The following is a 27,615-nucleotide window of genomic DNA, read 5'->3' as shown; positions in this document are numbered from 1 at the left end:
GGAGCTCACACAACCCAGGGGGAACCGCGGCCACTGCAAGGGACGGGGAGGGATCGCGGCTCCTACCGGCTGCAGGAGGCGGCCACAACGGGGGTGCCGTCCGCCGGGGGCGAGCGGCTGGCACGGGCCCCAGGGCTGGTCCTGATCCTGCTCCGTCTCCGCTGGGGGGGTTTCATTCCCGCGGGCTCTGCCTCCATGGGGACAGGTCACACCAGGGAAAGAGGCACTCGGTGGGCAATGGCGGCGGCGGCAGCGGCTGTACCGGCAACGGTGAACCGGACCGTTTGAAAATGGCGGCGGTGGCGGCGACAACCAATCAGAGCGGTGGGAGGGGCGCGTTGCTAGGAGACGGGGAGGGGCTCTGAGGGAAGAGGGCGGGGCTGGGCAGGCCGTGGCTCTGGGGGCCGGGAGGAGGAAGCCGACCCGTGGGACCCGGGTTCGCGGCTGCCCTCCTCCATCTCTCCCGAATTCCCGTCCCTGCGCTCTGTGCTGCCTCTCATCCCATTCTCCCTCCTTCCCTTCAGCCTTTTCTCCTCGGCGAACGCGAAGCCGGTGCCAGGACGGCTTCCCGGAGAGGGGTTCAGTGTCCTCATCCCCCTCGGAGGCAGTAATCACGATGGTGCTGGAGCAGAAACAGCTCCCTCCCCAAGATAAAAGCCTCATTGGGCAGAAATCTGCTCCGATCATACAAATTTACCTTAGACACCCCCTCAAAGCACACATAAGGGATTTAAATGGGGTGTGAGCTTTGGGGTGTCCATTGCATGTGAGGATGAGGCAACGGCTTCCCTCATGGAGCATCCATCCCCTTTCACGTTAACATGGTTTTCCCTCTGCCCAGACAACCTGCGATGTGCCTGGACCAAGCCATCCCTGTGTGGCATCGCGAAGCCACACAAAGGAAGAAGCACCTTCTGTTCATCTCCCAGTGATGGATGCGCAGAGGATGGAGTCTTGCACGCTGTGGTCCCCCAACCCAGCACAAAACCACTGCATAAACCATTTGCAGCGGGAATCTTCAGTTCTAAGGGTACTAGGGAAAAGCAGATGCCTTGGCTATGAAAGATATTAGGGACTAACCCCTGAAACCCTGCCTTGGAAAGCAATCAGGAGCCCTCACGGTTCCTCAAGTCCCCCTTTGGGTTAAGCAGAGCTTTGAGCAAGGCATCAGGTGAACGATTACACACGCTCCATGAGGGTATTAATGGGAAATGTATCCCGCTTGGCTAAGATCTTGATTTTCCTCCTTTTCAGCCCTTTCCTGCTGTGGAAAGTCTATAATGGAGAAGATGGGGTCTCTCCCTTCATTGCTTCTGCGAGAAAGGGTGGATTATGGTTTATCATTGCTTATAAATTGGAAGTATCTCATCCCTGGAGATATTCCAGGCCAGGCTGGATGTGGTTCTGGGCAACCTGATCTAATTGAAGGTGTCCCCACTCATTGTCAGACTGGATGAGCTTGGAAGGTCCCTTCCAACCCAAACCATTCACTGATTGTATGAATCTGTGAATCTATGATTCTGTCTCGAGTGCAAGTGTGCCTTTAGACCAGACATACCTGGCAGAAAGATCTCCCTTCAACAATGCTGGCATCCCAGGCAGCGATGCTGGAATGGCCTTTTACAGTGGATCACATTCACTTCAGTCTGATCTCAACTCCTGCGCAGCAGTTGGATGGAATTCCTTGGAACCCATTAAAACCCCACATGTGCACAAGGCATTTCACTGACTTGGCTGTATTTTAGTAATGAATCCAAAATGGATTCTTCAGAAGTACTAAAATACAAGCCCAGCTTTTGAAGTGGAACCTGCAGCTCGAATCAGAGATGCCCCCTCTTCAAACTGGATACAGAAGACTCCCAAAGGGTTTAACACAACCATCTGCGAGACAAAACATGAGGGTTTTAGAGAGAAGCTGTGCTTCTATTTTGAAACACACCATTGGGATGGGAGAGAGGAGCAAGCACACCTGATACACCAGGCTTACTCACAGCAGAGTGTGCCAGAGGAGCCAGGCTCAGCACTGCTATTATGCTAAAGAGAAGGGAATTAAGTTTGCTTCTTATACTCCAGTGCAAACTTAACATGACAAAACTGTGAAGTTTCTATTCTTGCTCAAACCTAAACAGTTTAGCAAGTTGTATTGCTTTGCTATTTCATTTATATCGGTTTATAGTTGCTGATAGACATTCAGGATGCTGCAGGCGTTCATACACTTCATCTCTTCCAGCCAAATGCTTTGTAATCCTCCATAGCTGTCTCCTACCTTACAGACCTGCCCTGCTCAGCTGGACCCTGGTTTCTGCAGGAACCATCCACAGACTGCGGTGTCCTCTTGGGTTTGAGAAGCTCCCAGTCTTTCAAGACCTGTTTTCTGCATTCTGAAGTGGCCAGAGCTGCATTCCTGAGCACTGTATCCCTGTAGGCAGTGAGCCATGGACTTAGCATAGAATCCCAGAACCCCAGACTGGTTTGGGTTGGAAGGGACCTTAAAGCTCACCCAGCTCCAACCCCTCCCATGGGCAGGGACCCCTTCCACTGGAGCAGCTTGCTCCAAGCCCCTGTGTCCAACCTGGCCTTGAACACTGCCAGGGATGGGGCAGCCACAGCTTCTCTGGGCACCCTGTGCCAGCACCCTCACAAGGAAGAGCTTCTGCCCAAGTCCTACCCTAAATCTCCCCTGTTCATTTTGAACCCATCACCCCAGTTCCCTGAGTCCTGATATCATTGTCTTCTGCTCTAGGCATGGCAAAGCACTGCTGTTTGTGAGCAGAGAACAGCCCTTCTGAGGGCATTAAGGAATCTCAATAATTCTGGTGATGCCAAGTCACTGATGATCGACTGTAATGTCCAGTGTGGAAACACTGACAGGAACAGATTCCCCTGGTCTGATCCCAGGAATGCGGTGTCATCCTCAAAATCTCTACAGTTGACAAACCAGGCATCAGCTTCAGATAAGCATTGTTTCAAACAGCCATTCCAAGAGGCACTAGTTGAAGGACCATCCACTTGTTGAGAGTGGTATCCACATCATTTCCACTTGCTTTACACACAGGCTATAAGAGCAAATCACTGTCTCATCACCCAGTGCCCAAATCCAGCATTACCTTCCCTGGGTGCCACAGTCCCAGACTGTTGGCAGTCTCCATTCCCACTGGCACACAGTCCCTGTATGGGTAGAACACTGGACACCAATCTGAATTCCAACTGTAGTGAAATATGTTTGCTGAAGACAGTATGTCACATTAAGGGGGTCAGCACCCCAGGACCTGTGATCCTGATGAACCTGTCAGACCTCGTTGCAGGCACTCCATTGGACAATACACCCTATCAGAGGGTGATTTGACCATCCTATTTGGGGTACACAGTAACACATTCACATATGAAACTGAGCAAGGTTTTAAAGTAAGTTTTTAAGCCAATTTTAAGTTAATTTGAATCTCCAGAAACTCACATAAAACAAAACTTAACTGAGATTTTTTTAATCATGTCATTTCATGACAGTTTAAGCTTTGAAGATCGCTGCTGACAATAATACACCAACTGTGAGAATAAGGGTGAGAGTAATGTATAAAGCCAGATGAAAATCAACCATTAAATGTGCACAAAGTTCTTACCCAACAGGCATCCTTATGGAGTGGAAAAGACAGGTTCATCCAGTTGACCGATCCCATTCAGAGTCTTCCCTCATTCCCCCCCCCCCAGTTTTGCATATTTAAATGATCTGAACTAGTGATTCCTCATAGCCCACCTTTTACCTATTGGTCAACTAGTATGCATAGGGATGAATTAAATGCCCAACTACACTTGCTCAGGGGAGGGTTTCAGTTTGCTTTTCCTCCACTCTGGTTTTCTCAGTCCTGTTTTTCCTCACTCTTCTTTTCCTCAGTCTGCCTACAAGGGCAAAGCCTCTCCAGCTATCAGCTCCCATCGTAAATCACTGTTGCTTCTCAGGTCTCCTGACCCTTTAAGAGGTCCTTGTATCTGTTACAAGCCTTAATTTCTTAACGAAATACCTCTGGAATCCTAACTGTATATGGTTGTGAGCTGAAATGTATGCTTAGCTTAAACTAAACACTTACAGAGCTTGAACATGTGTCTATGGAGCTTGAGTTCCACGTTCAGTTTATCCCAGTGTGTGCCAAGGTCTCAGGGTTGCCTGGGGAACTATCATAGGGTAGACTCTGTGCCTGTTAACCACATTCCATCCAGCTGCATTTTACCTTAAAATGTCTTTAGTATTGCAACATAACTTGGAGGATTTGCGTGTGTGTCTGATTTCCCCCATTACTCCACACTGTAGTAAAAGAGAGGTCAAGCGGCAATGGAAAGAAGGAGTAGACTGAAAATCAGAGTCACCCTTACCTTCCTCTGGAAGAGGCTTAAGTCTTTGTATTAAATGAATTTCAATTAGAGACACTCACCTACAACACCTCAACCCCACATCCACAGAGCCTCACAGGATCTGCTGAACAAGAGGAGAAGACAAAGTGGAACCTGACTGCATGGGCCACAGCTCAGAAGAGGGAAGAACCTCCCGTTGTGGGCAATAGGATTCTTGGTGCGAACATCTTAGGAAGATGAGAAGCCAGTCGACTTCAGGGATCCTTTTCATGGCTCTTGTAACCCTCTTTATTAGATTTCCATTGATTTTTGGTATCTTTCCAGTGGCTGGAGCTAGAATCTGAGCTAGAAGGATGCTCTAGACAGCATCCAGAGGAGCTTGTTCATTGGCTTAGTTATGGGAACAGTGCTTTGTAGTTGGACCCCATGTTAGAAGCAGTACTGCACTGTCCATTGGCACATCAGCCCATCTGTCAGAGATGAGAAAGAAGAACCCCTGGGTCAGACCAGAGAAGAGATAAACCAAGACTCTGGTAAGGAACCTCGCTGAGAGGTGGTAGCAACAGCAGTGACTTCATCAGGGGCTGCACAAGCTAACCCTTCCTGATGCTAAGGAGATCTGCCTCTCACACATTCCTCCCTCGCATTCCTCCTCGAATGGCAGTGCTTATCAGTCTGGATCCACGGTGTTCAAGGGGATCCACAGCTTCTCACGTTCTTTGTGTGGTTCACAGGAAAACCTGCAGGCTCTCCAGAGGTTGAAACCAAACAAGACTTACTCTTATTGTAAACCTCCCTAAGCTGTGTCTGGAGGAACTAAAGTCCTGGCAAGTTCTTATTCGTATGAAAGATTGGAAGTAGAGGGAGGAAAAGAGGAAGAAAAGAAAGGAGAGAAACCAATGAGATAGGATCACCACCCCAGGGATCCAGTGATGTCCTCTTGGTCAGAGAGTCTGCTGAGGTCCAGGATGGAGAAACCACACAGCTGAACGATGGTTGCTTTCTAATAGTCAGGTTCTCTTAGAATCTTCCCACAGGTGGGGATTCCTTTGTGTGCTCCCATGTGCGTTATGTGCTGTTTTGGAACGTTCCAGATGGTGGCAGGGGTATCTGGTAAACCCCCAGGCCCAGTTAATGCTGTGCTTTGATGGGCACAGGCACAGTGTAGCCCTGTCTCTAGGCAGTTTGGTGCTAGGGCAGTTGATCTCCATGGCCTCAGGGCAGCCAACACAGGAAACCATTCTCATCTTCATGGAGCATGACTGTTCTGCTTCCCTGATGTTTGCCCAAGCGATAACATGCTGATCACCACCAACAGGCACAGAGTTTCTTCAGTTACTTCTGTCTTTTGAGTTGTTTTGAGGCACAAAAGTGTCTCTTGACCATCACATACATGAGCAAGAGTCTTCAGCAAGACATAACAGCCTCACCCTCTGCCGCCTTCCCCTCCTTTCTGCCAGACAGTTACCAGCTGCATAGCCCTGATAACTGCTACTTGTGCAGTTTATGCACCCGCCAGAGCTTGGAATTTAATAAGCATAAGTTGATTTAGGATGCTGTATAAAGAGATTATCCCAAACTCAGGCTTTGGTCTCAACAGGGGTTGGTACAACCAGCCTCTTTCATGGTGGGCAGGACAGAGGCTCTGCCACATCCTCACTTTATGGCTGAGTCCCTGGTAATGACTGAGGCTGTTGACACCATTAAAAATGGACCTGGGTAGCCAGGTGCCCATCAAAGAGAAGTAGGGTTGAAGATTGTGCCTACATGGTATCTGTGGGATCTCCTGCATGGTGCACAACTGGAGCTACTGAGGGAGCACAGCCTCTCAGTTTGAGCTTTGCTCCCTCTTGGAGGTCAGAAAAGATTTCATCCAAAGCAGGGTTTTGCCTACTAAGGCTTCCTCCTCCCTGCTCTCATCAAGTAGTAGCAGGACACTATTGACCCAAAGGTCCGTCTTGTCAGGACTATACTCATTTGGAAAGATTTTGTGGATTAGGCAGGGGATTAGTAACACATGTATTAATGACTTGTGGCTCTCAAGCAAGCAGACTTCATTAGGCAAAGATTAAAGCACACTTCATTGACATCAACCTCTTTCAGGATTCGAAGTGTCAAGTGATTTCATAGAGTTTAGTACACTTGGCAGCCTTACTCATTTAAGCACTTCCAAAGTAGTCATCTGGAGGATTCAAGGCGGTTTAGACATTTATAGTGCCATAAAACATTAGGCCATAAATTACACATGATGAGGGTGTGTGTCACCATCAGTGTTTAGAGCCATTTAAAAAAACCCCACCAACTTGTCTTGTATTTTCATCTAGGAAAAATATCCCTAGAAAATGAGTGCCATAAAACTAGATGGAAATTGCTCTCGCATTCCAGGCAGTCAGGGTAGATAATGCACGTGGTTCACAAACTCTGCCAAGTGATACAATCAACTCATGAAAGGTTTCAGAGCTCTTCCATGAGGCTCGTGAGGTGCCCAAGCTGGCCAATCTGCTCTGAGCCTCAAGTGATGCTTTTCCCAACCATTCCAATCCCAGGTTGAATTGATTCCTCTTAGAAGAAAAATAAAGGAGATTAGTTTGGATAATCCAAGTCACTCTCCTCTTCTGTTCTCACTCCTTGCACCTTCTACAGACATAGCTGAGCCTTGCTTGTGTTTTGCCTTCACCAGAGACCTGACCAATGTAACACCTCCAGTTTTACCCACAGCTCAGCCTCGTGTGTATTTTCACAACGTATTCCAACCTTTGGAAGTGTTTTACATCTTCAAAACAATCCTCTGTGTAGGTTTAATGGCAGCATTTATCATTGTCAGAGATTTAGGACCATTAGAAAAACTCCATGAACTGCAGTCAGAGTTGTCGTCATCTATGAGCATCATCTGTGGAGATGGAAAAGGCGTTGCTCAAATCTCTTCCACACAGCTCAGCATGGGAACAGGTCTCTAGCTATAACATTACAATGCCCTTTTGACACTGCTATGAATTTGCTTTTGGCAGCTCCAAACCAATTCTTTTCCATAAGGGAGGAGGATATGTGCAGGAATAAGAAGATCCCATGCAGCCAAGAACAGCCAGAACAATCAGATGTGTCTACCTGCCTTTTCCAGCCACGCAGCAGATCTCTGCACACCACATATACATATTAATCCCAACAATTCCTTTTAAGCCTCTGTGCTGAAACCTGATTCTTCGAAACCACTTGCTGCAGAGCTTCAGTTTTTAAGCCCACCAAAGGCAGTGTTGGCAGCTCTGACATTAATCATGAAGAGCTAAGATTGAGTTCTTAAACTGGTAATGAATTTGGCAAGAGCTCGTCTAATCCCATCTTTGTTTTCCATATGTAGACAGGTGGAAAGTCTCACTGGGAAGGGCCCTTTGAGAGGGTCAATAATGAATTGAGTCATTGCTGAAAGGCACCAGGCAGTTCCATAGTGAGGACTAACAGCAACTCCCAACTTAACGATGGGGATTCTGGCTCAGTCTCTGATTAAAACACTTGTAAGACCAATAGTAGGGTCTACTACTAAGAGAGCAGGGAGCTGCTGGGATCCTTTCCAACCCTAACCATTCTATGACTCTACGATCCTCTGCAGAACCAGATAAGATTGCTTCATTGGCAGAGGGAAAGACACAACTCAGCTTCTTCAAGGAATGTGCTCACACACACTCTTGACTGATGGGATGGTTTCAGCTTTGGAGACAGGGAAATGCAGAGATTGATCAAGAAGAACCAAAAAGTGGCTTTAGAAAGCTGAAAAGGGTTTGGAAAGCTGAAAATATCAATATTACAATTAAACAATACCAAGTTATTGGAAAGCTGAAAGTACCAATATTACAATTAAGCACTACCAAGGTATTGGAAGGCTGAAAATACCAATACTACAGTTAAATACTACCAAGCTATTGGAAAGCTGAAAGTACCAATACTATGATTAAACACTACCAAGTTATTGGAAAGGTGAAAGTACCAATACTATGATTAAACACTACCAAGTTATTGGAAAGCTGAAAGTACCAATACTATGATTAAACACTACCAAGCTATTGGAAAGCTGAAAGTACCAATACTATGATTAAACACTACCAAGGTATTGGAAAGCTGAAAACAAGGGAGGCAGGAGGAAGCTGGTGACTTAGAGCCCTGCTGACCAAATTGAAACTGAAAGTGCCCATGAGTTGACTCTAACGTTGGACAACGTTCAAGGGCACGAGGCAAACTGAAGGCAGGGAAATGCATTGAGGGTTCTTGAGTATGTTGAAACCACATGGAGTTTAGAAAGTCCCTGAGCTGAATAAAACTCAGAGGAGCCACTTCAGGGGACCCTATATATATATATTTCCCTGCCCTTTACACTTCTCCAAGCAGCTGCTTGTGGCTATGGCTGGTCCATTTGTTGAGAGTGGTCTACGCATCATTTCCATTTGCATTATGAACAGGTTAGAAGAGCAAATCAGCTGCTCCATGAGGTTTATGTTGAAGAGTTCAACACTAGTGAGTCACCAGGTTATTCAAGAGCCATTCAAGGCACTTCTTCAGAGTCTAACCTGTTTTCTACCAAATTACTCTTAAATTAAAGGGAGGAGAGCAGAAACAACCCTTTGCAACTGGAGAATAAGTCAAAATACATCCCTGTGTGCTCACTACTGGTACAGCCTGAACCTGCTGCAAAGAAGCCCTTATCCCACAGCTGGTTCCTATCTATTGTAAGAAACACAGAAGAGAAGCACAGCTGTGCAGACACAAATACAGAGGTGGAGCTTTCTCCACCCCGGGTTACAGGAATAGCTTCGAGACAGAGCTGGTTGAGGGAATTCTGCTGGAATTGTGTTCTGCTGAAATATGCAGTTCCACTCCAGCCGTCTGCAGAATGGGATGGGTCTGCCAGGGTTTACTTGGAAAGAAAGAGGAGGAGAGTGGGGGAGAAGTTGGATTGGCAAAATATTCCATCCTGATAGCCTTGAAATGAAGGTTTTCAGTTTAAATCACCTTTTTTTCCTGTAACTTTTTGCATTACAATAGAGAATATCAAAGGCTCCTATGCCCATTGCTTCCTTTGGCTTTTATAGCAGTAACTGACTTTTGTGGCAAGAGTAATTCTCTGTTTGTGAGTATATCCCCCTGCATCCACATTGCTCCAGTGTCTTACACTGCAGGGATGTGCTTGCAGATGGAGACTGTGTGTGGATGTACGTGTAGATGGAGCATAAGCAGAACCAGTGGGGTTATCCCTGCTCCCATCCTTCACATGCACGAAGCAGGAAGAGCTGACACGAAGGCCAGAGTATGAAAACAAACCCTGCATGGACAGAAATGCATAGTAACACGTGGATAAATCATCTCTGGTTATCAGCAGCAGATGCCTGAGCTGAGGATGGGGCCTCACTGCGTGATAAAGGACAACTGTTATCAGGAGCAGCGCTTCCAAGTCAGCCCTGGCAAACCTAAATTAGGGTAGAAGTGGCCTGAGGCTTCCCTACAAGGAGAAGCGGGGCTGTCCAGAGGATGCTGGTGTATGAGCAAGTGAGTGCCCCTTGGGAGGTTCCTCATTTGCCCATCAGACATGAGGCTGACAGCGCACAGCAGAACCTGATGATGAAGAGGCTCTGGGACCGACCTGCTCTTGGCATTCAAGGACGTGCAGGGAGGGTGCAGGCACCTCACCACCCCAGGGGATTGGCTGTATTGGTGGTTATCACCCTCCCAGAAGGAGCTTGGGTATGGAATCCATCCATATGGTGCAAAGTTATGTCCTCTGCATTCACCAGGAAGGCTCGTAGAATCAACCACAGTGGAAAAGCCCTTTAAGCTCATCCAGTCCAACTGTACCCAGCACTGCCAAGGCCACCACTGACCCATGGCACTGAGGCCTCGTCTCCACGCTGGGTGAACACTTGCAGGGACGGTGACTGCAGCCCTGCCCTGGGCAGCCTGTTCCAATGCCTGAGCACCCTCTGGGGCAGGAATTGTTCCTCAGCTCCATCTAAACCTGCCCTGGTGCAGCTTGAGGCCGGTTCCTCTTGTCCCATCCCTTGTTCCTTGAGAGCAGAGCCCGGCTACTGGTCCCTCCTCTATCAGAAGCTGTTAGTGGCTCATGATGGTACATGGGATGAGCCCAGGTTTGCCCAGGTCAGTGAGGAGTTACCATTAATGACATTAGTGGCTTTATGCCTCTGAAGAACAATGGAGGCAGATGAAGACCTGCTGGAGAACAGGATCTGGCGGTTCAGATGATGGAGATCTCCAGGACTGTTCCTCTGCATATTAGTCCAGAGCTGAATTCACTTGAAAAGGCAACAAATGCCTTCAGGGGGATGAGGGGGTGGAAATTTGGCAGCTTTTACTCCCCAGAAAAAGGCATAATGAGGGCCAGTGGCTGGAAGCTGATCCTGGGAATGTGAAACAGGGAGCACATTTAACTAGGTGAACAATTAAACATGGGAGCAAGTGATTTCTGAAGCTGTGGATGTTGGAACTACATGAATCACTGTTTTCTCACTTCAGCCAACAAGCCAGAAATGCTGAGAAATCCCACATTTGGCTCAGCCTGAAGCAAATGAGACTTTTCCCCCCACTTCTTCCTGCTTCAGCAGCACCAGTGATTAATATCGAATGAAATACTTCTCTTCCAGAGCCAAACTATTTTGATTCTATGGGGGCACCTCTAACAAAGGCAAGCAATTGGCCTGAAGAGTGACATGTTGAAGTCCAGGTTGAATGAAGTCTTGGGTGACACGGTCTAGTGTGAGATGTCCCTGCCCATGGCAGGGGGTTGGAACTGCCTGGTCTCAAGGTCCTTTCCAACCCAAAGAACCATTTATATGGTCCTGTGCAACCATTCTATGATTTTAATACCATTCTCCAAAGCAGCACCTTCTCGGCTCCTCAGCAGCCTAGGGAGTCAAGTGCTTGCCCACAGCATGGTCATGGATCAGTTCTCCAGTCTCAGCACTCATCCAGCATCCTCATGGATCAGGATTTGCTGTGTAAAGGCACACAGCAGCTGGTGCCAGACCACACGGCAGGGACAGCAATAGGAAGACCAGGGACAGCAAGTAGGCAATATTTAGGAGGTGGGGGTGAGAAGAAGGAGCAGCAGCAGCTGTGAGTCTGGCTATAAAAAGGTTGGGAGCTGCTGCAATGGGTTCTCTGGGGGGTGGTCTCTGTCCTTGTTGCTGCTGTTCTAAATACGTCTTGGGGCTGAGATCATGGCAGGTTTGTCCCTGTCACCACCACACTGCAGCAATTCCCTCTTTTGCTTTCCATTTGCCAAGAAAGACAGAAATCAGACCCCAAATTCTTTGACTTGGGGTTTACCAAACCCTCATCATTTAGGGAATAAATGCTTCATGCTCCAAACTGCCCCACTTCCCTATTTTCTCATGGAGGAACATGTGCCATTTGGAAAGAGAAGACCTTGTCTGACCAGCAGGCTTGGTGCACACATTTTGGGAGGCTCTTGGTTTAGGCCAGGTATGAACAGTTTCTTGGGTGACATGGTCTAGAGTGAGGTGTCCCTGCCTATGGCAGGGGGCTGGAACTGGATGATGTTAAGGTCCTTTCCAACCCAAACCATTCCATGATTCTATGGTTCTCTCTACTCAGAGGCCAGCTTTATTCCCAGCAGACATTTGGAGGCCACAGTGCTGGCAGCAGTGTTTGCATGATGCTCTACCTAAAAGAACCCAGTGACGGCTGAATTCCCCCACTTCCAACACAGGCATAGCCAGGTGCCCAATTGGTTTGAATTCCCTAAACCCATGGCATAGCCACAAGGAGACACAAGGTAATGCTCTCATCTGCCCTCAGAGGCAGAGGCTGGGCTGAACACACCAATGGAGGAGAGCTCCATGGATACCATCCTCTTGCAGGTCAGCTCATGTCTTTGTCCTTCTAGGCTGCACATCCTCAGGGCTCAGCATCGTGAGCACCCACCATGCTGCAGGCTCAGCTGGGAAATGAAACTTCCCAAAGAAATTCACCCTTTGGATGAGGGTGTCCTTACAACCCGGTTGGTGCACACAGGTCCTTGGAGAGGGTTAATTTTGCCTCCTAAGACCTTGAGGTCCCCTTGGAATGGGTTGATGAGGACTTGAGCAAGCGAGCTTTGAATACAACCAAAATTCACCCATCTTCACCTTCCTGCTCCAATCTGTGACCCCCTTCATGGTGAGCTGAAAGGTGTCCCCTTCTTGAAGGTTGAATTACCCTTTCCTCCTAACTCCTGTACTCCAAATGCAACCAACTCAATGGTCTACACTGGACTTGTTCCACTATACCAATGTCTATCTTGTACTGGGAAGCCTAAGCTGGACCCAGTAAGCAGAGAGGGTCTCACCAGTATTGAACAGGAGGGGGGAAATTCCTGCCCTTGACTGCCTGAGGCTTGTACCCATACAGTTTGTAACACAGTTATCCCTCTAACCTGTTGCAACTGTGGCAGAACCAAAGAAGGTTTGGGAACGTTGTAGTGGGAAAATGAAGAGGGATGTATGGGAATTAGGAAACAGGTTACCACCAGCTGCTCTTGTCTACTGGTTGCTTGTAACCACACAGGTACTACTGAGACCTAAGGGTGGATGCAGAGCAGTCTTAAAGATGTACCTACCCATCTTCAGCCTGGAGAAGAGAAGGCTCCTGAAGGGGAGACCTTAGAGCAGCTCCAGTGCCTAAAGGGGCTGCAGGAAAGCTGGAGAGGGGCTTAGGACAAGGGCCTGTAGGGACAGGCCAAGGGGAATAGCTTGAACCTGCCAGAGGGGAGACTGAGCTGAGCTCTTAGGCAGAAGCTCTTCCCTGTGAGGGTGCTGAGGCGCTGGCACAGGGTGCCCAGAGAAGCTGTGGCTGCCCCATCCCTGGCAGTGTTCAAGGCCAGGTTGGACACAGGGGCTTGGAGCAAGCTGCTCTAGGGGAAGGTGTCCCTGCCTATGGCAGGGGTTGGAACTGGAGGAGCTTTAAGGTCCCTTCCAACCCAAACCAGACTGGGATTCTGTGATTTCCAGAATGGGGCCAAAACTGTCTCAGTTTTAACTCTTGGCAGGGCAGCAAAATGACCCTGTAAAGACCAACAGAAAGGGCAGATGAGGGTTTGAGCCTGCACCCCAGGGGTGCACAAGTCAGCAGGTTACCACGAATGTCTTTGAGCATCTGGAACACACCCCAAATATTGCAGGTTTGTGTCTAAAGATAGAGAAAAGATGCAGCAGATCAGTGGAGTAATGATAAGGGGAAGATTCCTTCTGCTGTATAAAATCCATATGGGGGGACACAAACTTCCACAGAGTTTCCTTCTTTTTAGCCAAACCCCAAATTTGTCATCTATCATCGTCCCCCCCCCCCCCCCTTTTTTTTCCCCCTTTTCCCTCCATTTGAGGCTCTTTGGAGAAAGAAAAGAAATAAACTCCCATTGTACCCTCCCCAAGTGTGTTCCATCACAGCAATCCCACCAGCTGGACACGAAGAGATCCTTTTATCCCTTGCTATTTCCCGGGATGCAAAGGAAATGGAGCTCTGCTCCTTTAAGCTAGCAGAGAGCTTCTTTCTATTCAGGTGGAGTCCAGCCTTCCTGGGCTATAAAGTTGCAGGGAGAGGCAGGGCAGCAGCTGTTTGACTTAGATCTTAGCGAGCCTCCAGTCTCATCATGGTAAGAGCATGCCTTGTGTTTGTCTTGGTCTAAACTTCACATAGAGATTGTGTGTTTTCCACTGTAATGAGTTAAACCCCTTGATTTCCTTTCCCCCCCCTTCTCCTTTAGCTTGGGAATGTTAATTCCAAACAGCTTGGTGGAATTGCTGATTACCTGATGGGTTATTGAGTCGATGTTTGCTCCTTATAAGGGAAAAGCGAAGGATTTGCTTGGAGAAGAACCATTTAAGTGGCTTCTTGCTGCTTTTTCACTTGGAGTTTGGAGTTCCTGAGGTGGGGGCTGGAAAGTTGGGAAGTTTTTGGCTCTTTAATGCAAGTTGGGGGGGGGACACACCAGTATCTTAACCCAGAACTATGCGGTAAACTGGGGTTTAAGTTCTGATGCTCCCGGCCTTTCTGTTTCCCGGCTTCCCAAAGTTTAACACTTCAATTTTTGCTTTGCCACAGGGAACTGGTGCGACTTCCACAGACCTTTAGGTTTTTCCTTCCTTAGGAGTGAGCTGCCATGTTGCCTTTGTCTGCTGGAAACCCTTGGGATTAGCTGTGAAATGGATAAAGCCCCTTTTCCTTCTAGGTTTTTAGTTGAATCTTTAGTCTAAGGAGTTTGCAGCAGTGAAACTGAGCTGGATTAATGTGGTCACCAAACCCCCTTCAACTCTGAGTAGTTCTGGTTTATTTAGCTGAAACCTGTTGTAAAGAACAACTTAACTTACACTTTATTGTGAATGCTAAGAGTAACTTGTTGGGAAATCCAATGGTTTCCCTTTGCATGTTGTGAATGGAACAAAACTTCAAAGTACTTCCCTGCGTTTGAGCTTCTCCTTTTATCTGCTGACTCCTAGAGTCTGCCTTGGCTAGAAAAGGGTTAAACGTTTACATTGCGTTCCCAATGGGAAAATCAGCTGGACAACAATAGGCAGAGCCTGGAAAATGCAGCTTGTCCTGATGTAAATGTTGGAGAACTGGGATCTCAAAAGAAATCCTTCTGGCACATTAAAGGGGGAAAAACCTGCAGGAAAAGCTGCATTTTCCTCCTTCCAGCAGCCCCCTCTCTTTTCCATCTTAGTTTTCCTCCTCTTTTGTTCCTATTCCTATGCTCTGGGCTGAAAATTCCAGTGCTCCCTGGAAGCAGGTGCTGGGATATGGTACAGTGAGCGGAGCAGCTGTCCCAGCCCGTGCTGGAGAAGCACCCGCAGCGCTGACCCTTGCGAGCTGTGGCAAGGAGCTATTGCAACCATTTGCTGAGAGGGATGGGCAAATGGCAGCCAGCATTTCCCACATAGTGCAAATATCAACTGGGACAGGGAGGGCTTAAACACGGCCTCCACACCCAGCAGGATGGGCTCACGCTGGGATTAAGGTGTGGGTAAAGGGGGTTGGTACCAGGGAGGCTCATCCAGTTGGTGTTTGGTTTTATGGTGGATGATCTGGGTGTGCAGTGGCCACTGAGGGCTAGGAAATGTCTTGGCACATCCATACTTGGAGGTAAAGTAAGGAGTTCATAGAATAGTTTGTGTTGGAAGGGACCTTCAAAGCTCATCTGGTCCAAAGTTGACATCTTCAGCTAGACCGCATTGCTCAGAACCACATCCATACTGGTCTGGAATGTCCCTACGGATGGTGCATCCATCACCTCTCTGGGCACCATGGGCCAGGGCCTCACCACCCTCATTGTAAAGAATTTCTTCCCCATATCTGGCCTGAATCTTCCTTCTTTTAGTTTAAAACCATCACCCCTTGTCCTATTGCAACAGGCCCTGCTAAAAGGTTTCATGGCATCCTTCTTCTGATGGCTGGTGCCGAAGGTGGTTGGTGCCCAGGGCTGTCTAGCATTACTTACTGGGCATAGACATTCCAAGGACAGAATCCCTCTGGCAGGGTAGTTATGCGTAGGGCTGTGCACACACACAATGTCCTCTCAGCCCTGAGACAACTGGGTTGTCAATGGCATTTGTTATGCCCTGCTCAACATGGGATACTTGGAGCAGAGCTTATCTATGGAGCCCCCCAGCTCTGGGTAGGTGGTGTGAAATGAGTTGAGACCTGAAGCGAGCTGCCCATCAACACTACAAACAGTGGGACTTGCCATCTCCAGCTCCCTTTCATGGTGATCCCTTGGGAAGCAGCACTGCCCCATGCCATGCATGGCAGTAATTGGGGCTCTCTGCTCAGGATGGGAGCCTCTGTCATCGCTGCAGCACTGCTTTGATCTCAGGGTGATGGAAGCAGCAGAGATGCCAATTACCCAGGGAGCACACAACCATCAGAGAGTCTCCAGGAGACGCCAGGACCTTCAGTACTGCCCTGGAGTGAGTTAGAGGCTCCTGGAGGATGACCTGGTTACATGAAGACTCCGAGCCTCCCCCTGGGTGTCATCCTGCCCTTGTTCTGGCTCTGGGCAAATGCTTGTTTCCTGCTGTGACTCCCAGCTTGGCTGGGGAATTCCCAAGCTTGGCTTCTCCCTGCTTAGCACACAGGTTGTTTGTTTCCATCCAGGAGCCTGGAGCTGTTGTCTGAGGTCCCATTGCCTTGGGACCTGGTGAATCGGTGGCGGCTGCTCCACTCCATGGCAGCTGAGCATGGAGCCAGCGCTGCTCAGCTGCTTCCTGCCTCAGTGGGAAACCCATCACCTCCTTCCTTCCTCCTCCTCTGGGCTGGAAGAGCCCTTCCTAGGAATGCTGTGTGTGCAGCTCGGCTGCATCCAGCTGCACTGCAGATCACGGCTTGATCCTTCCTCCAACTCCCCGCGGTGGGAGGAAGCCGCCTGTTTCCCTCATCATCTCCAACAGAGAACCAGGGGGGTTAGTGCTAAGTCACAGGATGTCTGAAAACCACCTTAACACGTTGTTTCCCATTCCAGAGGGAATGCATTTCCATCCACATCGGGCAGGCTGGCGTGCAGATGGGCAATGCCTGCTGGGAGCTGTACTGCCTTGAGCATGGGATCCAGGCGGATGGGACCATTCCTGGCCCCAAGCAGGTGAAACCTGTGGAACCAAAGGCTGAACAAGTGGATTCTTCTTTTGAGACCTTCTTCTGTGAGACAGCCTCTGGGAAGCACGTGCCCCGGGCAGTGTTCATAGACTTGGAGCCCACTGTGATAGGTAAGAGGGGGGTAACTGAGGGTTTGTGGTGCCTTTGACCCTCCTTTCTTGGGGTTTGTGTTGCTCTTCATGTCAGCTCTCACTCTGCTTTAGTAAAATATCCCCAGCCATCAGAAGGAAATAGAGTTTGTGTTTCCAAATGGACGTGGGGGTGACAGACCTGTTGCTCTTATTACACTGACTTGCTTTTAGTTGATCCCTCCTTTAAAGAGAGTGGGTTTCTTGAGCAGGGTCTTCAGAGGTGCCAAGTGGAATGAGTTTCATAGAATCATAGAATAGTTAGGGTTGGAAAGGACCTCAAGATCATCAAGTTCCAACCCCCCTGCCATGGGCAGGGACACCTCGTTCTAAACCATATTACCCAAGGCCTCGTCCAACCTGGCCTTAAACACTGCCAGGGATGAAGCATTCACAGCCTCCTTGGGCAACCCATTCCAGTGCCTCACCACCCTAACAGGAAAGAATTTCCTCCTTATATCCAATCTAAACTTCCCCTGTTTCAGTTTTAACCCATTGCCCCTTGTCCTACCACTACAGTCCCTAATGAAGAGTCCCTCCCCAGCATCCTTATATGCCCCCTTCAGATACTGGAAGGCTGCTATGAGGTCTAGTTTGTCAGCCTCAGTGGCTCTGGACTGAGTTACACCATCACATGTGACACATCTGGTTTTGATGCTACCGGTGAAGCATCTTTGGGCAGATGGATGCTATACATAGAATGACATACCATAGAATCATAGAATGAGCTGGGTTGGAAAAGACCTTTAAGATCATGGATTCCAACCTTTACCCCAGCATTAAACCATGTCATTGAGGGCCTCATCTACATGGCTTTTAAACACTTCCATGGATGGTGATTCCACCATTTCCCCTGGGAAGTCTGTGTCAATGCCTGAGCACCCTTTAGGTGAAGAAAGGGTGATCATGGCTCTGTGGAAGCTGGGTCTCTTGCTACTGGAAGCTTTCTACTTCCCTTTCCACCCCATTTAGTGATCTCTGGGTGTTTGACTTGGTCGTGGCATTTTGATTTCAAGCAACTTCCCAAAACCAAATCCCCTTTTGCTCAAGGAACTGGTGGGAATTATTCCCAACCACCTGCATCCATCTACCTGCTTCTGCCCTCAGGGCTTCTCCTGAGTGTTGGCTCCTACCTTACATCCAGGATGCCTGACTCATTATTTCATCTAATGAAAGGAATGCAGACTTCTGGTTTGGTTCCACTTCATTTTTAGGCACCTTATTAAGGCATTGAGAACTTAATGAACCAGTAAAATATGGAACATGTCCAACATTGAGACTGAGTGGGTTTAAATACCCCCTGGAGGTGCCTCCAACTGCATTGGCTGCATGGAACCTAGAGAAACTGCTCCTAATGCCTGTCTTCATGGCATGCCTGAAGCTGGGTCAGATACACTGAGCAGGAGTATCAACTCTGGAGGCATTCTGTCTCCTCTTCAGTAGGCTGTAGAGCAGTGGATGGAGGTGATACTTCCAGCCACCTCAAGATGCTTTGCAACAAGGAGGGTTGGAACTAGATGATTTTAAGGTCCTTTCCAACCCAAACCATTCTATGTGGTAACTGTAATCCCACAATAACATTGGAAACATGGGCAGTGTCCTAAATCTTTAAGCTAAATTACATTAGGATCCCAAGGTAGCTGCTGGGTGAAGATGGAGGAGGTTTAGTAGGACCTTGGACGAGATTATCCTTGCTCCTCCCATTATTCCCAGTCTGAACTAACCATGCCATGACCTTCATCTCTCACGGGTTCCTGGTAGGTTTGCTGTGTGATTTACTGTCACAGAACCTGTAAATGTGTGCTGCTCTTCATGACTGCTCCTCCTTGTGTAGATGAGATCAGGACTGGGACCTACCACGCGCTCTTCCACCCAGAGCAGCTCATCAGTGGCAAAGAAGATGCTGCCAACAACTATGCCCGTGGTCACTACACCATTGGGAAGGAGATTATAGACACTGTCCTCAGCAGAATTCGTAAGATGGTAAGAGAAAAGAGAGTCTTTCCATTAAAGTAACACATCATGGACATGTCCATGGGCACCATGGACCACACAATTACACTTTGGGGATGGGGTAGAACTCTTCAGAGGTAAAATAAACTCTTTATGTGAGCTCAAAAGGTGGCTGCTGCTCTGATTAGCTTCGGTGCTCAGTAAAGCAAGGGGCCATCTGAACCTGCTCTAAAAGCAGCTGTCATTGCATATTATACGTGTATGAGGTTACACAACACTAGGCCCAAGAGATAGAAGAGGAGGACTTTTGACCACAGGGCAAACACACCTTGGTTGTGCAGTTGGAGATACCCTAAATGGACAATTGGTAACAGGGCTGGGAAGATCAAACTCCATATTTGATAAGAGTGAAGCAGGATTGTAGCATACTTGGGTGAGATGTCTTTGGGATGTCTCCTAAGGGTGTAGGACCCATGTACTACCTCAAGTCCCCTCTCAGGTGCTGAGCTCTGCATTGAGCTGATAAGGGGGTAATCTGCAAAGGGTTTCCATCTGACCAGAGAGAGCTACCTATGGTAGTACCATAGAAATGCAGCACTTGATGAGCACAGGTATGCTTCAGATGCTTAGCAGGGCGATGTACTGTGTGAATTCACTCCAGGGCTTGGGCTCACTCTGGTCACTAAGTGCTCTAAACAGACCTATTGCTGTATTATTCGGGATGGTTATTCCAGTCCTTTATTGAGAGAGGTAACTATACATTGTTCTGCTGCAGGCTGACCAATGCAGTGGCCTCCAAGGGTTCCTGGTGTTCCACAGCTTTGGAGGAGGCACAGGCTCCGGGTTCACCTCCCTCCTCATGGAGCGGCTCTCTGTCGAGTACAGCAAGAAATCCAAGCTGGAGTTCTCTGTGTACCCAGCCCCACAGGTCTCCACAGCAGTGGTGGAGCCCTACAACTCCATCCTCACCACTCACACCACCCTGGAGCACTCGGACTGCTCCTTCATGGTGGACAATGAAGCCATCTACGATATCTGCAACCGCAACCTGGACATCGAGCGTCCCACCTACACCAACCTCAACAGGCTCATTGGGCAGATTGTCTCATCGGTCACTGCCTCCTTGAGGTTTAATGGTGCTCTCAATGTTGACCTGATTGAATTCCAGACCAACCTCGTGCCTTATCCAAGGATACACTTCCCCCTCACCACTTATGCCCCCATCATCTCAGCAGAGAAAGCCTACCATGAGCAGCTCTCAGTGCCAGAGATCACCAACGCTTGCTTTGAGTTCTCCAACCAGATGGTGAAGTGTGACCCACGCCGGGGCAAGTACATGGCGTGCTGCCTGCTGTACCGGGGCGACGTGGTACCCAAGGACGTCAACGCGGCCATCGCAGCCATCAAAACGCGCCGCTCCATCCAGTTTGTGGACTGGTGCCCCACGGGCTTCAAGGTGGGCATCAACTACCAGCCTCCCACCGTGGTGCCCGGTGGGGACCTGGCCAAGGTGCAGCGCGCTGTGTGCATGCTGAGCAACACCACGGCCATCGCCGAGGCCTGGGCACGCCTGGACCACAAGTTTGACCTGATGTATGCCAAGAGAGCCTTTGTGCACTGGTACGTAGGGGAGGGCATGGAGGAGGGTGAGTTCTCAGAGGCCAGAGAAGACCTGGCTGCCCTGGAGAAGGATTATGAGGAGGTTGGAAGGGACTCGGCTGAGGGAGAAGAGGATGAGGCTGATGAGGATGAGTATTAATAAACTGCAGCTTGGTCTTTAATGAAGGCAAACCTCAGATGAAACCAAACCCTCTGTCAGAAGCCTTAAACTAGTCCTGAGTGCCTGGAGGTGCCAAAGGATTGTCCTGAGCCTCAGTGCTACTGTTTGAGGTGTTAAACCTTTCCTGCTTGCATAGTCTACGTGCTCATAGTGCACGGCTGTAGCATGGGTGTCTCGTGCTTTATCACACTGCTGTTGATTGATGAGTGAAGCTGCATAAGTGCCTGACTTTGTGTTGGGGACACATAGGCAGAAGATCCTGGTTCCTAGGCCAGGGGAAGCAAGCTGCCTGCTTTGGCTTGAAATGGCAAACCTTTGCTCTGGCTTTTAATGTAAAAGCACCTTTTAATTAGAAAAGCACCTGTAAACCTCTATGCAACTGCCTTTATTCAAATAAAAGACATTTTTGGGGGGGGTTTGCTTTTAGTTCTTTGGATTGAACCCAGGTCTTTGTATGGGGATGTCCCTACCGCATGGGTGTTGCTTTGGGGAGAAGAGCAAGTGATGATCGAGATAAAGCCATCTGTGAGGATCATCAACCACAATGCCTGCTGTGAGGGAAGTGTCCTGTATCCTGCAGGAACTTGATGCTGGAGCTGAATGCTGCTTTTCTCACCTCGTCTGGGAGCAGGCAGGGAATTCCCAGTTTGATTGTGCCTGGGTAAAGAGCAATGTCCTGGTGGGATTTTGCCTCTTCATGTCTATGGTAGAGTTTGGTTGATCCCTGAGCAAGTCCTGGGTGTTGGGGCAGTGCTGGGGTCTTGCCCAGGGGTTGGTGTGAGCATGAAACCAGCCCCATGTGCATGGGGTAGGAGTTTGCCCTGAGGAGCTGAGCCAGGCCCTGTGATGACTCAGGAGGAAAAGCAATGAGTTGCCTACGATAAGATATGGAAAGGGAACGTTTGTAATCCTGTGGGGTAGGATCATGGCTGGTCCATGCTGCATTGAGTCTCTAGGTTGCATTCTACTTTGTGCCTGTTGTATACCATAGCCTCCATCCATGCTTTATTTCAGTGCTGGGCCCAACGTGGAGTCAGTCTTTTCCCCAAGACATCCTCCTCACCCTGTAGCTACACTTGCCTTCTCCACTGACAGAGGCATGATTCTGGATGTGGTCCTAAAGTGATGCACTGGGAATTACAGGCAGGGATGGGAGGTGGTGCTGTGTCCTATACCTGGGAGATGGAAGGAGACCAGAGGATTGCGTCAGCCTAAAATGCCTCGGTGCTGCCAGCATGAATGGGCAGTAGATGGACCTCAGGAGGATCCCTGTTGGGCTAAAGTCTTCTCTGTGCTCTGGCTGGTCCCTCTGGGGATGGTCACTGGATCCTGATGGGTCCTCTCATTCGCCTTCAGCTCTGCTAGGGTGATGCAACACACTGAGACATCCCAAAGCTGGTGAGCCCAAAGACCTTGGGGCTGAGTAGGTCTCCTCTTATCCACCCTAGGTGATCACTTTTCATTTCCTGGGTTTCCAGTTGGTTGTCTCCATACCACATCCCTAACACTGACAATAACCCTCACAGGGGGAACAGCAGCTGCTCCATTTGCCAGAAATGAGACTATTCAGGGCTCAAAGATGCTCTAAAAGAGCCAAGGTGAGCTCTGGTTCTGTGCTCATAGGTAAACATGCTGAGATGTTTCCAGGCATAGCCTTGAGGGCTGCCACCTTTCCCAATAGCCACTGGTTCAGTCCCCCCAAGGAAAGGAGGACCAGCAGCCTGTGGGGTGGGAACAGGTCAAGCATCATTCCCACTTGGAGCCACAAGCCAACCAGGGTGGCTGAGCAAGGGTACGTGCTTCTGCAGCTTGGAAAGGCACCAGCACAGCACTGGGATGAGGGAATTGTTACTGGGATCAATCACTTTGGTGCATAGGTCAGCACAGACCTGCTCCTGTCCTCTCATGAATGGAGGGAAGGAAAGGATTTTGCTTGCATCTCCAGCTTGATGGCCATAGGCAATGCTTTGGCCTCTTCATGAGCAGTGGAGCCTCCAGCTCCACACCCAACGCTTCATTGCACAGCTCCAGCTTTATTTTCCCTACCTGTGTGCTGGAGCCCCAAAGCTGGTCATAAAGAAGTTCACTGAACAGCATCATGTGGAACAGCAGGTCTGTGTTCCCATCACATTGCTCCAGCTCATTCACCACCATTCATTCACTGCAATAAGGGTGGATCACAGGGGTCAGGGTGGATTTGCTCATCCTTGTCCTGCAGGGAGGAGGCTCAAGGTGCCTGCGGAGTTCTGCCACTGACTTCTTATAACGTCTTGGGCAAGTTCACCCTCCTTGGTTCTATCCAGCATTACCTGCTGCCTCTTGCTTCCATCCCGTGGCCTGACACAAGCCAAGAGCTGTGCCTGGAGCAGATGAGGGGATGTGCCTGGTCCTCCTGGGGCCAGTGGTGATGAGGATGCTTAGTGGGGGTTGTGGTTCAGCACAGGGCAACGTGGTCTTCACATGGCTGGGGGACAAACTGCTTCATTCCATTGCTTCTTGGCTCAGTTTAGGGCCATCACAGAGATGTGATAGAAAGGGTCCATCACAAGCAGATGAGCCTGAAGCCCATGAGCATTCAGAAGAACGCCCTGATGGAGCTGCAAGGCTGTTAGGGAGCAGGCAGGAGACGAGCATGTCCTGAGTGGTCCAGCAGCCAGACATCCTGCACTCCCAGCATGGATAAAGGCTATGCAGCAGCTCACACTATACAGCTCTGCACTCAAGCTATCAGGCACACCAGAAGGTTTAATATGGGAAGAATGAATACCAATAGTACCTTTTCCAAGCAGGAAGTTGACCCTCAAAGAGTGCAGAGTGTTCAGTAGACCCATGGAGACCTTTCCAGTATCATAAGATGAGGTTCTAGATGTGACCTCAGGCCACCAGTGATGGTACAACCATTTTGGCTGCTGTGCCTCTCTCCTGCAGCCTTATGTGCCACGTGGGCAACCCATGAACCCCAGACCAGGACCCCAATCCCAGGACATCTGTGGTGAGCAGAAGAATAGCTCCTCCCACCAAAACCATTGGGCAACCCTCACTCAGCTCCTGTCCATGCACCCACAAGGGTAAGGTAGAGCTGTTGCTGCACATGCCAGAGCTACTCCCTGCTTTGTCCCCTCTCTTTTTCCCCTCTGGAGGGATGTTTGGACATCACATTGGGGTCTACAACAGCTCCCTGCAGAGGGGCTTTCCCAAGCACACAGAACTGCACCTGGTGGGGCCAGGAGCCTCAAACCGGGCAGAGGAGAACCCATTCATCACATCACCAGCACCACCAGTCCAAGCAGCGTTGCTCCCTAAGCAGAGGGCAGCTGGGGGTGACACAGCCTAACACAGCAATAACCTGCTGCAGTGCAGGGATCAAGTTAAATCCCCTTCTTCTGCTCATTAGCTGCTTGCAGTGATTTCAGCATCATGATGGAGAACAGCCAAGAGGGAAGAAGTCTAATTGGGAAGACAACCCCAGACTTCAGGACTTAGGGATCAGACATTGTTTGGGTGCATTTGAAAGGGTCCAGACAGAACTCCATCTCAACTTCCAGGGCTGGCAGCAGGACATGGATTGCTTTAGCAGAGCCCTGCATGGTAGCAAGGGACCAGACAAACCTGATCTTGCTCCATTCGATGCCTTGGAGCAGAGAGCAGCACAGAAACCCAGAGACAGGCATACTGAAGCATACACAGACACCTTGGGAGCCAGTGCACAAGTGGGGTCAACACCCCAATGTTCATGTTAACACCCCAGGGCAAGGGGCACCCATCCTAATGTCACCAACCCTAGCATCTACAAGGAAGACAGCCCTTTAGGTAGGGCTGCACTGACCAAGGCACCATGGGCACAGCCCTGCAGCCACCACCCACACCACACTATGAAGTGGTTTGGCGGCACATCAAGACAGGAGATAGTTTTGCAGGTCACCATTTATTCAGTCAGTTGTGCATACACAAGACTTGGAGCAAGAAGTGCTTTTGGACAAGCTTAAAGTTCTAAAGCCACAGTTCCTTAGACCCATCCCACAACTGCCTCCTCTGGCAGCAATTGCAAGATGAGGATACCCAAAAGCTTCACCCAAGGCACCATGCAACAGTTAAAGGAATTCACCATGAAACTCACTTTCATCAGCAGAGTCCCTTGCAGCCTCCTCATAATCCTTCTCCAGGGCAGCCAGGTCCTCCCTGGCCTCCACGAACTCGCTCTCCTCCATGCCCTCCCCTACGTACCAGTGCACAAAGGCTCTCTTGGCATACATCAGGTCAAACTTGTGGTCCAGGCGTGCCCAGGCCTCGGCGATGGCCGTGGTGTTGCTCAGCATGCACACAGCGCGCTGCACCTTGGCCAGGTCCCCACCGGGCACCACGGTGGGAGGCTGGTAGTTGATGCCCACCTTGAAGCCCGTGGGGCACCAGTCCACAAACTGGATGGAGCGGCGCGTTTTGATGGCTGCGATGGCCGCGTTGACGTCCTTGGGTACCACGTCGCCCCGGTACAGCAGGCAGCACGCCATGTACTTGCCATGGCGTGGGTCACACTTCACCATCTGGTTGGAGAACTCAAAGCAAGCGTTGGTGATCTCTGGCACTGAGAGCTGCTTGTGGTAGGCTTTCTCTGCCGAGATGATGGGGGCATAGGCGATGAAGGGGAAGTGTATCCGTGGGTAGGGTACGAGGTTGGTCTGGAACTCAGTCAAGTCAACGTTGAGAGCACCATTAAACCTCAAGGAGGCTGTTATGGAAGAAACTGTCTGCCCAATGAGCCTGTTGAGGTTGGTGTAGGTGGGACGCTCGATGTCCAGGTTGCGGTTGCAGATATCGTAGATGGCTTCATTGTCCACCATGAAGGAGCAGTCCGAGTGCTCCAGGGTGGTGTGGGTGGCGAGGATGGAGTTGTAGGGCTCCACCACTGCTGTGGAGACCTGTGGGGCTGGGTACACAGAGAACTCCAGCTTGGATTTCTTGCTGTACTCAACGGAGAGCTCCTCCATGAGGAGGGAGGTGAACCCGGAGCCTGTGCCTCCTCCAAAGCTGTGGAATATCAGGAACCCTTGGAGGCCACTGCATTCCTCAGCCTGCAGCAGCAGGGAAAGAACCATAAGGACCAAGTTATAATAACCAAGTTATTGTGGCCTCACTGGACTAGAACCAAGGCAAAGCACCATGTTCCACCATCAAGTTTAAGGCCATATTTACTCCCACTCTCATACACCTTCAATTGCTTACAGGTGATTTCTGCTGTACAGAGCAGACACAGCTTGTAAATCATCTCCTGTTTTAGCAGCAAGGCCTACCCTGAGAGTCACATATTGGGTTATATGGCGACTCATGAGAGCAACAATCATGAAGACTAGGGAGAGTCTGAAGGCCACTAAGAGGTACCACCTAATCCAAAACCATCTTTGTGTTACCACAGCACGTATGAGAGTCTACATGGGGGAAACCTTGTGCTCCAGAAGCAACTACACAAGGGAGCAGAGGCTCAAGAGGAGACATTCAGCCAGAAGCTGAGCTGGGACATCAGCTGGGATGAGATTTTGGATCAGGAGTAGGACAAAGTAACTTAACCTGGACAGTTAAACCACTGCTTGTTCTCCTGCTTCAGCTGGGGGCATCTTTAACCCCTTGTTTTCCCCTCCAGTCCCAGTCAGCAAGACACACACCCGCATGCTTTCCATCATGTTCTAGTCATAGTGGCATGGTCAAGCTGACCATGAGCCAATTGCCTTTCTCCACCATCACATCTCTTGATCAGATCAACCACAACCAGAGTCCTAATGCAGACTCTGCATGGTTCTTACCATACTCTGAGTCCTCTCAACAACTGACTCAATGGTAGCCTTCCCAATGGTGTAGTGACCCCGAGCATAGTTGTTGGCAGCATCTTCTTTGCCACTGATGAGAAGCTCCGGGTGGAAGAGCGCATGGTAGGTCCCAGTCCTGATCTCATCTGGAGAAGGTTGAGACCTCATGAGTGTCACTGGCACAAGACCCCCCCCATCTACTAAGTGACTTGCACTGATTGGGATGCACTTTCACATGGAAGCTGCCAGCCCCACCAGCAGTTTAGGTGGCCAACCCTTGAGGGTCAGAGAAGGTGCTCCCCTACACAGACCCCACCAAGAGGCCTTCCATGACTTACCAATGACAGTGGGCTCCAGGTCAACAAACAGTGCTCTGGGCACACACTTCCCTGATCTTGTCTCACTGAAGAAGGTCCTAAAGGAAGAGTTTGCTCTCTCTGAGGATGCGTTGGAGGAGATGATGCCATCCGGCCCAATCCCATGCTCTAGGCAATACAATTCCCAGCAGTAATTGCCCATCTGGACGCCTGCTTGTCCAATATGGACAGAAACACACTCCTTCTGCATGGGGATGGGAGAGAAGAGGGGGTTAGGAATGTGCGCTGAGGAACCAGACTAACACTGGCATTTCTGGGTGTCTTTATAGAGCATATGGCCATTACAACCTGCTTTTTACCTCTGGCCTGGGCTGAAGATCCAGCCCAGCAAGCCTCAAACGATCTTCTTGGCAGAAGCCTGGCCCTACCAAGCACAGAAACAGGGCAACACCACCCTATACTGAAGCAGAGGCTCCTACCCGAGGGTTAGGATGTAATGTGCCAGCCCTCAGCCACCACAAACAGACCCATAAAAGGCCCAATGCACTAGGGGACAAATCAGGGATGCTGAGCCACTCTTCACAAGGAGACCTTCACCTCATGCTCCAGGTCTGCCTCAGCCCTACAGCAGCATTAATGGGCACAGAATT

At 49.6% G+C, this 27,615-nt stretch overlaps 3 protein-coding genes across 3 annotated transcripts in view; 1 reads left to right on the top strand and 2 right to left on the bottom strand.

Moving 5' to 3' along the window:
* Window positions 1–212, bottom strand: part of NET1 (neuroepithelial cell transforming 1) — a 55,663-nt gene extending 55,451 nt beyond the window's left edge. The window contains exon 1 of the mRNA XM_061346831.1: window positions 67–212. Coding sequence (XP_061202815.1) covers window positions 67–197 — 131 coding nt within the window. The 5' untranslated portion in view covers window positions 198–212. The remainder of the gene's footprint in view (window positions 1–66) is intronic.
* Window positions 213–13,836: 13,624 nt separating this feature from the next.
* Window positions 13,837–21,277, top strand: LOC133208735 (tubulin alpha-3 chain). Its single transcript, XM_061346825.1, has 4 exons — window positions 13,837–13,993; window positions 16,856–17,099; window positions 18,952–19,100; window positions 19,846–21,277. The coding sequence occupies exons 1-4, from the start codon at window positions 13,991–13,993 to the stop codon at window positions 20,827–20,829; spliced, it is 1,380 nt and encodes a 459-aa protein (XP_061202809.1). The 5' UTR covers window positions 13,837–13,990; the 3' UTR covers window positions 20,830–21,277.
* Window positions 21,278–24,941: 3,664 nt separating this feature from the next.
* On the bottom strand, window positions 24,942–27,215 carry LOC133208769 (tubulin alpha-3 chain-like). The gene is made up of 3 exons (XM_061346884.1): window positions 26,987–27,215; window positions 26,646–26,794; window positions 24,942–25,919 (listed from the first exon to the last, which is right to left on the bottom strand). The coding sequence occupies exons 1-3, from the start codon at window positions 27,213–27,215 to the stop codon at window positions 24,942–24,944; spliced, it is 1,356 nt and encodes a 451-aa protein (XP_061202868.1).
* Between the last annotated feature and the right edge of the window lie 400 nt (window positions 27,216–27,615).

Source organism: Neopsephotus bourkii, unplaced genomic scaffold (assembly GCF_033783945.1).
Source record: "Neopsephotus bourkii isolate Nb327-2 ecotype Australia unplaced genomic scaffold, CSIRO-AGI_Nbou_v1 NB_281, whole genome shotgun sequence".
Classification (NCBI taxonomy): domain Eukaryota; kingdom Metazoa; phylum Chordata; class Aves; order Psittaciformes; family Psittacidae; genus Neopsephotus; species Neopsephotus bourkii.
Note: the sequence above shows the minus strand (reverse complement) of the source record. Positions and strands in the feature narration are given on the sequence as shown.